The sequence below is a fragment of the Terrapene carolina genome, unplaced genomic scaffold, assembly GCF_002925995.2.
Source record: "Terrapene carolina triunguis isolate 2854851 unplaced genomic scaffold, T_m_triunguis-2.0 Scaffold58, whole genome shotgun sequence".
NCBI classification, from domain to species: Eukaryota; Metazoa; Chordata; order Testudines; family Emydidae; genus Terrapene; species Terrapene triunguis.
This window is the reverse complement of record NW_020664409.1, coordinates 33,944,756-33,958,149: the sequence shown is the minus strand read 5'-3', so window position 1 is coordinate 33,958,149 and position 13,394 is coordinate 33,944,756. Positions and strand designations below refer to the sequence as shown.

General features: G+C 37.9%; 1 protein-coding gene across 2 annotated transcripts in view; it reads left to right on the top strand.

The window, feature by feature from the left end:
* ROCK1 (Rho associated coiled-coil containing protein kinase 1) overlaps window positions 1-12,646 on the top strand; it is a 178,554-nt gene extending 165,908 nt beyond the window's left edge. The window contains exons 33-34 of one of the 2 annotated variants that reach the window (XM_024210772.3): window positions 7,810-7,866; window positions 10,779-12,646. In XM_024210772.3, coding sequence (XP_024066540.2) covers window positions 7,810-7,866; window positions 10,779-10,782 — 61 coding nt within the window. In that variant the 3' untranslated portion in view covers window positions 10,783-12,646. The remainder of the gene's footprint in view (window positions 1-7,809; window positions 7,867-10,778) is intronic. The other variant, XM_024210773.3, reaches the window with a different exon arrangement.
* The last annotated feature ends 748 nt before the right edge of the window (window positions 12,647-13,394 follow it).

Here is a 13,394-nt window from a genome sequence, read left to right as displayed (position 1 = left end):
TTGACTTCCGCTGCACATAGAGTGGATGATTTCAGAGAACTATCCACAATGATTGCAAGATCTCTTTCTTGAGTGGTAACAGCTAATTTAGACCCCATCATTGTATATGTATAGTTAGGATTATGTTTTCCAATGTGCATTACTTTGCATTTATCAACATTAAATTTAATCTGCCGTTTTGTTGCCCAGTCACCCAGTTTTGTGAGTCATTTTGTAGCTCTTCGCAGTCTGCCTGGGACTTAACTATCTTGAGTAGTTTTGTATCATCTGCAAATTTTGCCACCTCACTGTTTACCCCTTTCTCCAGATCGTTTATGAATGTTAAATAGGACTGGGCCCAGTACAGATCCCTGGGGGACACCACTATTTACCTCTCTCCATTCTGAAAACTGACCATTTATTCCTACCCTTTATTTCCTATGTTTTCACCAGTTACCAATCCATGAGAGAACCTTCCCTCTTATCCCATGACTTCTTATTTTGCCTAAGAGCCTTTGGTGAGGGACCTTGTCAAAGGCTTTCTGAAAATCTAAATACACTATATCCACTGGATTTCCTTTGTCCACATGCTTGTTGACCCCCTCAAAGAATTCTAGTAGATTGGTGAGGCATGATTTCCCTTTACAAAAACCATGTTGACTATTTCTCAACAAATTATGTTCATCTATGTGTCTGACAATTTTGTTCTTTACGATAGTTTCAAGCAATTTGCCTGGTACTGAAGTGAGGCTTACTGGCCTGTATTTGCCAGGGTCACCTCTGGAGCCCTTTTTAAAAATTGGCATCACATTAGCTATCCTCCAGTCATTTGGTACAGAAGCTGATTTAAATGATAGGTTACAGATGACAGTTAATAGTCCTGCAATTTCCCATTTGAGTTCATTCAGAACTCTTGGGCGAATACCATCAGGTCCTGGAGACTTATTACTGTATAGTTTATCAATTTGTTCCAAAATCTCCTCTAATGACACCTCAATTTGGGACAGTTCCTCAGATCTGTCACCCAAAAAGAATGGCTCAGGTTTGGGAATCTCCCTCACATCCTCAGCTGTGAAGACCGATGCAAAGAATTCATTTAGTTTCTCCGCAATGGCCTTATCGTCTTTGAGTGCTCCTTTAGTATCTCTATTGTCCAGTGGCCCCACTGGTTGTTTAGCAGGCTTTCAGCTTCTGATGTATTTAAAAAATTTTTTGCTATTACTTTTGGAGTCTTTGGCTAGCTGTTCTTCAAATTCTTTTTTGGACTTTCTAATTATATTTTTACACTTCACTTGCCAGAGTTTATGCTCTTTTTTCTATTTTCCTCATTAGGATTTATCTTCCACTTTTTAAAGGATGCCTTTTTGCCTCTCACTGCTTCTTTTACTTTGTTGTTTAACCACGGTGGCTCTCTTTTGATTCTTTTACTATGTTTTTTAAATTGGGGTATACATTTAAGTTGAGTCTCTACTATGGTGTCTTTAAAAAGTTTCCACGCAGCTTGCAGGGATTTTACTTTTGGTACTGTACCTTTTAATTTCTGTTTCACTAACCTCCTCATTTTTGTGTAGTTCCCCTTTCTGAAATGAAATGCTACAGTGTTGGGCTGCTGTGGAGTTTTCTCCGCCACAGGGATGTTAAATTTAATTATATTATGGTCACTATTACCAAGTGGTCCAGCTATATTCACCTCTTGATGAGGAATGAGGACATCTCCTTTGCTCAATTAATTTGTTAGTATGGGTAGTTTGTTGATCATGTTTCTCCTTTTATATTGCTCTCTTTCAGGGGTTTATCTGTGAAGACTACTTCCACCATTCCCTCACCACATAGCACTTGAGGTGTACCTGGCAATATTTTCTGGATGGCATATGCTTGGTCCAGGGACCTTCTGTCACCAGATTCCAAAACTCTATAAATCTATCCCTAGCCAGAGTTAAGGCATTTCTTCCACTTACGGGCCAAGGATTGCTTTAGGGTTTAGATGCTTTATGTATTTGACCACTTTATCAGGATGTTAAGGTGGAAGAGCACTTGAGCCCAGAAGCAGAGAGGGACAGAAGGTTGCCTTACAGTAAGTGCACACTAGGACCACTGCTTTGATGCATTGGTGCCAAACAGTAGAGGTGCACCAGAACACCAGTGTCTCAATGTATCTGAGACACTCTGGTAATTGGAACTTCTACCTTGGCACATCATCATAAATCAGAAGAGGCATCAATGCCTTGGCCTAAATATATTAGCGCCGAGGGAAAAGAGGAACTCTGGTGAGTAAATACCTCTGCCTAGACTCAGCAACACCATGTAGTGGTAGTAATCTTAAGTATACCACCTCTGCCTCAAAACCCCAGCAACAGGCAGGAGGGGCACATTGACGTATCTACCTCAACACATTGGCACCACACAGAAGAGGCACTCCAGTGCTTTGTCATCTCTGCCTCATACTGGTGGCATACAAGAGAGGCATCCTGGCTCACTGGCTTCAGATGAAGAGGTGCATCTGCCTCAGAATAATCACACTGATATGATGAGGCATTTTGATGCATCTGTCTCCACCTCATTGCATAACTATTTTGATACACTAGTGCTTTGACCTCTGTGTTGGCACCATGAATCTGATGTGCCTTTCTGCCTAGGGGACATGGAGTTGCCTATGTGTACCGCTGTCACAGAGATGGAGTGTCTCGTTGAACCAGTGCTGTAGAGTTGAGATATGCTGGAGTTGTAGCATTATAGCCATAGCACCTTGAAGTGAGGTGACCTGGTGCCTAGCCATTGGCATTCAAGCACCATGAAAGGGAGGAGCTGCAGTGCTGGGCATCACTGCATGAAGGGTTTGATGCCTCTTTTATCTCTAGATGCCAAGTTTCTGACTAGGTTCTCCTGGTACTCAGAGAAGGGAAGTTGCTTTGTCGCATCAGCGGTAACTGGGGTCCTTTAGTGTTCTGATGTGGGGAGACACTTTGGAGTATTTATACTTTGTTCTCACTTTTCCTGTGCCTCTGAGGTACAAACTCTTCATAAGGCAGAGTGTTATGATGATGCTTGCCAGGCCAATTTTGATTCTGCATCATGTTTCTGTTAGCTCACTATCCAGAACAAAGAACTTTTCTACCATTCAACATCAAGAACTGATCAGCACTCGGGCATAACACCTGGGGGGAGAGGCTTGAATAATCTCACTGACAATACCTTCTCTAATGGCCTGTGTTGGAACATGAGCTGAGCAGCTCAACACATTAGGGTGTGGCTTAGGATCTGCCGCTGGACTTCATCAGCTAGGTTATTCATAGAGTATAAGGCCAGAAGAGGCCAAGTATTGCATTAAACATTTTGGCCAAGGCATTGCATGTTCAGCTGATTATCCATCATGACTCTCTAGTCTTTTTTTTTTTTTTTTTCTTTCAGCTTTGCTGCTTCCCAAAATAGTGTCTCATCTTGTAAGCATGGCCTGTGTTCTGAGATGTATGACCTTACATTTAGCCATATTGAAATACACGTTATTTGCTTGCACTCAGTTTACCAAGCAATCCAGATTATGTTGTATGTTTCCTTCAAGGACATTTATTAAAAAAAAAAAAATTGTTATATAGCATAGCGCCAACAACCAATCGCTGCAGGACCCCACTAGAAACACACCCACTTAATGACTGCCCATTCACATTTTGAGACCTATCAGATAATTTTTAATCCATTTAATGTGTCATGTTGATTTCATATCATTCTAGTTTCTTAATCAAAATATTGTATGATACCAAGTCAAATGCCTTACAGAAGTCTTAAGTGTATTATATCAACACTATTACCTTTAACTATAAAATATGTAATCTCATCTAAAAAAGATATCAAGTTAGATTGACAGGAGTTAATTTCCATAAACTAGTGTTGATTGGCATTAATTGCCCACCTTTAATTCTTTATTGAATCCCGTGTCACCCATTTTGTTGTTTTGCTCAAGACTGATGTCAGGCTGGGACAGGCCTATAATTACCCATGTCATACCATTTACCCTTTTAAAATAGCACAATTTTAGTTTTCTTCCAGATCTCTGGAACTTCTCCAGTGTTCTAAGACTTGTTGAAAATCAAGATTAATGGTAGAGACAGCTCCTCTTAAAACTCTTTTGAATGCAAGTTATCTGGACCTGCTGATTTTAAAATGTTAAGCTTTCATAGCTGCTATTTTACTTCTCCTTAGTTACTGTTGGAATGGAAAGTATTTTATCATCATCATATGATATGAATGGATCACCTGGCTTTTTCCCAAATATAGAACAGAAATACTTATTGAAAACTTCTGTATTTTCTTCACTATTGACAATTCTACCATCTAGTAATGGACCAATACCATTGTTAGACATATTCCCCCCACATATACTTTAAAAACCCTTATTGTTCTTAACTCACTGGCCACAGATTTCTGCTTGTATCCTCCTCCTCCTGCCATTGCAGTGGCTGTGAGCTTTAGTGCAACATTCCTGGAATTAGTGCTAGCTCATGTTGAAAGTCATTTCCCCAGATGAGGTAGTCTTGAGGATCACTGTTGACTATGTTAACATATACAAGTACAATTCACTGACGTTCTTGGCAGTCTAGGATTTGACCACCTGAACAAAGACATTTAGTTCCCTTTGTGTGTCTCAGATTGCTTTGTTCTGCTTTTCTGACAGCAGTTGAGCTGTCCCAGAAGGAACTTCTTTGGGGAGTGAACACCATAGGCACTCTCACTTGCAGGAGGAGCTCAAGAATTCTTTCCCAGGTGGACCTCAGCAGTTCCATATAGCAAGCTAAGTTGGCTGTGTTCTTTCTACTCTCCAAATTTTAGGGCAGTTTCACTCTAGAGGGTTTTTTAATTTTATTTATTTATTTATTTTGAAGCACTCATGGTTTGAATTTCTTCCTAGTGCAAAATGCCTTACCTTTTCCCATGTTCTGATTCATTGATGTTGTGGGATCCATATTAGATTTGCCTTGGAGCAAACACACCTGCCAGGTTATGGGGCATAGACATTTCTCTGAAGTGCCAGCCTACTGAGCTTCCATTGAAAAACAACATAGCAGCGGGATTTCTCCATCCCTACCGATATACAATTTATGAAGCAAGGGCTCTGTGGAGCAGGTGTTTCCCCACTAAGTGTGGCAATATCATCCAGCTCCTGCTTTGTCAAGGCAGAAGCCCTCTGTTGAACCTCAGCTTACTTAGCAGTACCTTTTTACTTGTTTATTATGAGTCATTCCTTGACATCGTTCTCTTCTACTAGGAATCCTATGTATATGGCATATTGTCAAGAATGGAAATATTGTACTGTAATCATGGCTTGCTCATAAGTTCCTGGGGTGCTGTGGTTCACCGCTATTATGCCAGGTGTACCACTCCTACGTAAGCATTTGATCTTAGCCACCTCTTCCCAGGGAGCAGAGCCACTTCTTCTGAAGCCTCTATGGCTAGCTTCAATTTTGCAACAGTGATTGTTCCTTCCAGTACTTCAGGCTTCCTCTTTCAAAGAGCTATCCCAGTCTTTCTTTCATATATGTAGGTCACAAACTGGCCTTGGTACAATGAACCCTGCATTTGTTCCTTAAAATGTGGGAATGCCTGGTGGCAGAATGTTAGAGGGCATAGCCAAAATCACTGTCCAATTCCCCTTTTCTTGTCTCCAGTTATTGAAGTCCGCTTGCTTATACTTTGAATCTGTGGTTTGGTCCAGGGACTACTCCGTGTAGGTCATTCTTAGTAGATGCTTATCCCCATTGCCTGTCAGACGCCAGCCCTTGAAACACCTTATTGATTTTGTGTTGGAATAGCAGACCCAGAAAATCCAGCTTGGTGGCCTCATTCCATCTATTTATTCTTGCAGTCCACTCAAAGTGATTGATATGATTGGCCAGACTTCTGCCATCCCCGTTGTACACTCCAAGCATGAATATGAGCTGTGGTGGTTCTACACCTCGACTATCATGTCTGTTTTTCTTCTCAGGTCTAGCAAAGATTTGAATTGTCAGGGTTATTCACTTCAAGTGCCAAGTAGCTGTCTGTCACCTTCCTAACTCGTAACTTCTGCCTGCCAAATTAACCATTTGAGCTCTTCCTCATACCACTGGGAATGTAATGGGATCCCACCTGTACCATTTGGATAATCATTGCCCCGTCATGAGGTCTGTAGAGCTGCCCTTCACTCAGTAGCATGCAAAGTGCATGCCTTAACAAGCCCTAGCTGCTTCAACTATTAAGGCTCTAGCACTTGGTAGGTCCTAAATAGCACTCCAATTGCTGAAACAACTACTTTTTTCCCAGGACAACCCAGACACCCTGCCTTTGACCCATTCTAACAAAAGTCATGATCCAAAGCCCATACAAGTCAGTGGAAAGACTCCCATTGACTTCAATAGGTTTGGATTAGGCCTTAAGTGTCCTTCCATCTGCAATAGAACATTCCACTTCTGGCAACCTGTAATTCTCCTCATCAAAAAAAGAACCCACTGCTGATTTAAGATTGTTCAACTGATTCTGAACATTACTTTGTAATTCTGCTTCTTTTAAGATATCTTCACACAGGATTCTTGCTTTCCCACTCACTTTGCCTTAGAATGTGGGGATTCTATTTTAACTTGGTGTGTTGCTTTCAGAGCTTCTGTATGTCCATCTTTGAAATGATCTTCATATAGTGAATTCTGGAGAATTCACACTTGTGGTTGTAGACATTTGTAAGGGAGCTTTTGCATTACCTAAACATAAGGAAAGGTACCGCTAAAAAGGAAGGCGCATTGTTCGATAGCTCTCTCTGGAACATATCCTAGATTTCTTCTAAAGGATGAATTAAGGAAAAAGGGGAATAATTTAACATACTGCATGTATGTATCTTATAACAAAATGTATTGTTGTTGATCATTTGAAATATACAAAACAAAAATAACCATTGGAATGTCACAGTCCTGACTGCTTGATTTAAAAACTACATTTTTGGGGTACCCCAACCCATATCTGCCTGTCTATTATGCAGTGTTCCCTGCATACTGTCATATTTGTGTCTGTAAAATTGCTTATATTTTACTTTTGTATTGTATTTTTACAGAATTGTATCCTTTGTTTTCTCTTATCAGGGGGCTACTGGAATTCCATCCTAAGTATGCTCTGCTCTCCTTTTCCCCTCTGCAGAGGGTTCTGATAGCTGTTACTGTGTGATTATTTTGAACAATCCAGTAACACATCTTCAATTTATGGCATATTAATTCAATTAGCTTATAAATTGTATATTCTTCAAATTACAGCAATAGAAATCTGCAGATGGGCTCTACAGATATGGATCTTCACGCAACAACAAAAATCTTCTGTCTCTATTTCTGGTTCTACTTAGTTCAAGGCTCACTTAAGACAAGAGCTTCATTTTTTGCCATAGTGTCACATTAGACAAAACAGTTCCACTACTCAGCTCTATTATAGTTGTCAGCCCCCTTGTTGGATTCTCTTGTATTGGAAGAACTGTCAGATTCTTCACTCAGATCATGCTTCCTTGAATCTAGCTACTTGGCTTCTGAGTTTTTCATTTCAAGATCTGAACTTTGCCCAGGCATTCTTACAGATTATTTAGGGAAGACAGAAACTTTCCATTCAAACTCTTTAAAAATAATGGGACGAAATTTTCTGAGAAGTGGAAGACTGGCTCACTGAATCCTTTTCACTCTCTTTTATAGAGAATTTGGCTTGTGTCTTGTCTTTTTTTAACCAGCACAGGCATACAGTTCACTTTTTTAGATGCTTATATAGAGTGTGTACACAGCACTCGGTGCATCTGAAATTTTTCTTGAAATGTTCATTTCTACATTTCAATAGGTCAAAAGATTGTGGATCTATGGGGGAAAGTACCCTTTCAGAAAACTCAAGTTACTGGTGAGTAACCTTCCCTTTTAATCCCATTGACACCTTTGTGTCATGTAACAGTAGTAAAAAATCTGGTAAAGAGTCGTCGTGTTCCAACACTGAACAAGGAATTTCATTAGAAAAAAAAGAAAACAGAATTGTCCCTCAAGCTAATTTTCTAAAGTATCTGTTTTTCTCTCTTTCTACTTCATTGGAGATCTTTTGCTCAAACCTTCTCTGGCCCCTCTACTACGGTTGTAAAGAAACAGTAATCAGATACATGCTCTCACAATTTAGGATCTGAATTTTACTAATACAATATGTGCCAGGATGATGGGAGTTAAACCCTTAATGGCAATATATATTCTTCTCAGACCTACTCTGAATCTTTTGGTGGAGGTGTACTTAATATCAGCAAAGAAATCTGCCCTGAGCAATCTCATTTCATTGTGCCTCAGGATTAATACAGACATATTTTATTTGCAGAACATAACTTCCAGCATACTCTGCATTTTAACGGTCACATACTGTAAGGATTGAGTGTATATCCCAGGATAGATAACGTTTGTAGGGCAAGAGCATTGCTTGTGTTGCTCTATTTCTAGCAGAAATAGAAGGGGTCCAGAGACAGGTGACACAAATTATTGGAGGCATGCATACATAGGCTTCTTTATTGCAAGAGATTGAAAAGACCGAAACTATGTATTTTAGAGATGTCAAATAAGAGCAGATATGATAAAAGAATGCAAAATAATAAATGGCAGAAAGTAAATTGGTGCTCCTATTTACCTTTTTGCATAATACAAGAACAAGAGGATATTCAATGAAATTTAAAGTCAACACACTTAAAACTTATAATAGGAAATCGTAGAATATCAGGGTTGGAAGGGACCTCAGGAGGTCATCTAGTCCAACACCCTGCTCAAAGCAGGACCAATCCCCAACTAAATTCTCAAATCCCTAAATGGCCCCCTCAAGGATTGAACTCACAACCCTGGGTTTAGTAGGCCAATGCTCAAACCACTGAGCTATTGCAGGCACCCCCCGCCTGAATACTTTTTTACATGAAGTATAGTTAGCCTGTGGAACTAGTTGACACAGGATATTAAGGCTAAGAGCTTAGTAAGATTCCAAAAATGATTAGATATTTAAATGGATAATAAAAAGATCCAGTTATATTAGGAAAAAAGTGGGGGCTATAAATGCTTATGTGCCAGGGCATAAGATAGAAACTAACTGATAATGGTTGGAAAGAACTTTTCTCCATGGACAAGTTATTCTAGTATGGACTTTCTTGTATCTTCCTTTGAAGCATTTGGTACTAGTTGTTGGAAATTAGATGGATTACTGCTGTGACATGATACAGCCATTCCTATGTTCCTAACATCACTAAATATTCTCTATATGGGCTTTGGCTCATCTTTTAGGGGATAGGTGGGGGAAGGGGATTTTATTTTCGGCAATTAATGAACACAGGTTTAGTAACAAAAGCCAGCTGAAAAATTCACTTTTACATACTAGAAAGAAAAAGATTGGTTGCTTAATTGTCGTAAATTATACAATGCAAGCCACTTACTGAAGACTTATTGTCCCTTCTTCCTGCCTCCCTCTCACAGCCCCTGACTACCAAAAAAAAGTAGTAGTAGTAATAATTCTGTATTCTCCCAGAACTGAGGAGGAGGAGATGGGGACAGATGGTAATCCCCTTGGAATATAACATTTAGCATTTACCTGGTATTTGACCATTGCTACATTCTTAGATGTCGGAACCTGATCAAAGGGGAATTAAGCAATTTACTTTGAATTTTATGTGAGCTTTATGTGTTTGTGTTGTTTAATTTACAATTATGTAATTCGCAATTCAGCAAAGCACCTAAGTCTTTACTTCAAGCATGTAAGTCTATCTGGAGTTCTTTTATTGACTTCCATGAACTTTGGGTCAGGCCCCAAAGCATTTAAGCATTCATTCAGATGTGTTGCTGAATAGGTATGTGCTTTAAAGTTAAGCTTAAGTGCTTTCCTGAATCAGAGCCAATAAACTGAGTAAAAGTCCATGAAATCTGAGTCTTTTATCATGCCCACTTCATTATACTTAAGTTCTTGTAGAGAGTTTTCCTCATTTTAACTATTCATCAGGTACAGATATAAACCAAAAATTAATTGAGTTTACTACCAATAGCAATGCTGTCTGAAGATCCAAAAGGATATCTTAGGCTTCTACCACACTAATTTTTATGGAACTTTTTATCTTCAGGGGTGTTGTCATTTTTTGCTCTTAATATTTTTGGCATTTATTTCACTATAGTTTAAAATTACAAGGAGAGTGTGTAAGATTATTACTGTATTTGCAATATTAACATTTACACAAACAGAATAGGCTTGATTATGTCAGGGATAGTCCATTGTTTTGGTCATTTACACTTCAAAACTTTATATAAGCTTTGTGATTTTGTCATTTTCTATAACTTAGTCCCATTAATTTAATATGTCATTAACCTTATGAGAGACAAGGTGGGTGAGGTAATATCTTTTATTGGACCAACTTATGTTTGTTACCTCTTGCAGCTTCTCTCTCAAATATCCTGGGACCAACATGGCTACAACAATATTGCATACATTAATCTTATGTATCATCTAATTGTGATTTTAAAAATTTTATACTAAGCATTACATTGTTCTTAAATAAAATGATACTGTGAATGAATTTTCATTGAATGGCTCAGAAAATATATTTACTTTGAATTTTATGTGAGCTTTGTGTTTAAATTTACAGTTATGCAAGTGTGCCTTTAGTGTTATGCTGTGTTATAAATTGAAAAAAAAAAGTTAGCAACATTTTATATGTAGAACACATTTATTTTTTCATTTAATCTCTTGGTTAACATGAACTAAGAGTGTCCCTGTGATTTCTTCATTAATTGCAGTATTTATTTTTCTTCCAGCTAACCACATGTACAATACTTTATGGAATCTCATGGGATGCAGTCTGAGAAACTGGGCTTCTTCAACCACACAGAGCAGTGCAGACAGGCTGTTGTTCCTTTCAACACAACTATCACAGGCTTCAGGGTTAAGATTGCTGTTACTCTCTCCTTCTTGCTTTGGCACAAAAAGCGCACTGAGGGTGTTTTATTGCGGGTTTGCCTAAAGGTAGATTAGATTAATTATTACTATGTAATGCAAGTTAAAGCAAATAACGCTTAGCTAGGTATATGAAAAAGGTGCTGCCTTTTTGGATTTATAAGAAAATGCCTGTCAATCATGATGAAATGCAGTCAACTTTCCTCATATCAATGAGAGAAAAGGACTGTTTGTCCTTTGGAGAGGATATTTATATCAAAATCAGTACACAAACTTGAGCAGAGAAGGAAGATATCTCAAAATGAGAAGAACAGAAATTTCTTTGAAGACTCTGAGTTGTGCCCTTGAACACTGCAGAACTAGCTTAAAAATGAAGCCGTATACTCACTTGAACTTCAGTGCCTTCACTGCAGAGCTCTTAACAGCGTTAATGCTAATCACCATAATAGAGTGGATCGAAGTGTTAAATACTTTGCATTATGCTTTACAAAATACTGATTCAGAAAGTGTGTAAAGGGATGAGGACAACAAGCATTTAATCTATGCATATTTGCCAAGCCATACTGAATTATTTTACTGTTAGAGGCATTAGAAACTAACTACAAAAGAACCAAGTTTGGAAGCATATTTCGGGGGTACATGATTTCTGTAATTGTATAACATATTGCCTTACCGTTTTAAGTGATAACGTACATTAAGTTAATAGACATTTAAGAAATGTATGCACTGTTTGAAATATAAATTATTCTTAGAACACTTTTAATGGGTGTTGCATTGCCCTTTTAGTGCCTTATTTTGAGATAATTGTATTATTGCCATGTCAATAAGCGTAGAAATCTCAAAAACCTATTCTGCATCAGTAGTTTTTACTGAACTTTAATTGGTTTAAAGTATTGTAGATGCATTTCCTAAATTGAATACAATCTTTGAATGAAAACTCCTGTTACAAAGAAAGAATTCTTATTCATAAGACAAGAGATTTCCAGAAAATGCAAAAAGCATGTAACAGAGAAACAACAACAACAAACAGTATGCCTGTGAAACTTTAATTCCTGAATTATCTGGAGTTTTTAAAGTATAAATGTTGTTAAACTCTTGCTTTGTAGCAGGGATACATTCATGGTATGGACAGTATGGTTTTATTTTATTTTATTTTTTTTAACCAAATACCTCCTCAGTAATTTATAATGGCTTTGCAGTTGTGTATTAAATAAGAAGCACTGGAAAACTGATTCGTCCTCAGGACGATTTGCATGTTTCAAGTGGTATTGAAAGTCGCACTGATGGATATGTAATAATAAACATATCTGTTATTAATATGGTAATGACTCTGTGCTCATTCAATGAGAAATAAAAGTAATTTATGGAAGGACCCTTTTGAAAATGACTGGTATGGTGTTTTTGCCTGACTAAAATGTACATTTCCTTGAGCGCCCAGAAAATTTGCTGTGAAGTATGATGAGTATGTCAAAACATGATTTCAGTTTCTCTTAGTTTAAAAATGGTTGCGCCTGTTTAATTTGATGCAAGAAGTTGGTACAGTATATATTTGTAACAGTGTTTATGGGATTGAAGAATTTATTGTTCTGCTAAATGAACCAGTAAATACCATAGTGAAACATGCTTGATTTTCAGCTGAAGAAATCTGAGTTGTAACAGTGGTAAATAGATTTCAGGAACTGTTATTGGTAACCTAATAGAATTACTTAATACTTTGTTGTTTAAAAAAAAAAAAAAAATCTTTAACTAAGTTTTCAGTTATAATTGCAGCATGACTAATAGTAAAATTCTGCTAAACTTTATTATGAGTGTGTATGTATTGCAGTAGCATCTAGGTCACCAATCAAGGTCACCATTGTGCTAGCCACTATTCAGACATTCAGAAAAAGCTAGTCCCTGCCTTAAAGAGCTACAGATGAGGTTATGGCAACTCAGTGGGTGGACTGGACTCTAATTAATCTTACATACCTCTGATGCCTTTTTTATTTTGAAGTGCCATACAGTAATTAACAACACAACATCCCTACCCCAAGTAGTTTACCGTCTAATTCAACCTCCTAGATACAAGCCATGAGAAACAATTTAGAAGGTGGTGGTAAGAAGTTGGTGTGGAAGCTTAGCACTGGGAAGTTTCACAAAAAGAATGTGTTTTAACTAGTGATCTGTGATTAACAGATGAGACGTGAGATAATGCTTCAAGAGTAAAGAGGGGATGATATTGAAGCTGAGAATGAGATGAGACTAAGGGAGCAGTTGGAAGAAAATTGGGAAAAGGAAAAAGATCAAACAGATGGAAATGTAGATATTACATCACTCACCCTGTCTAACACAAGACACTGTCATTCAATTCTCCCCTGAAATAGATTTATCCATGTCTATAATTGGCTTAAATCAGAAAAATACACTTGAAACTTTTTTAAATAAGGGGTTTATTTGGTTAGAGCTTGCATGCACATACGCACAAACAAAATTCAAAC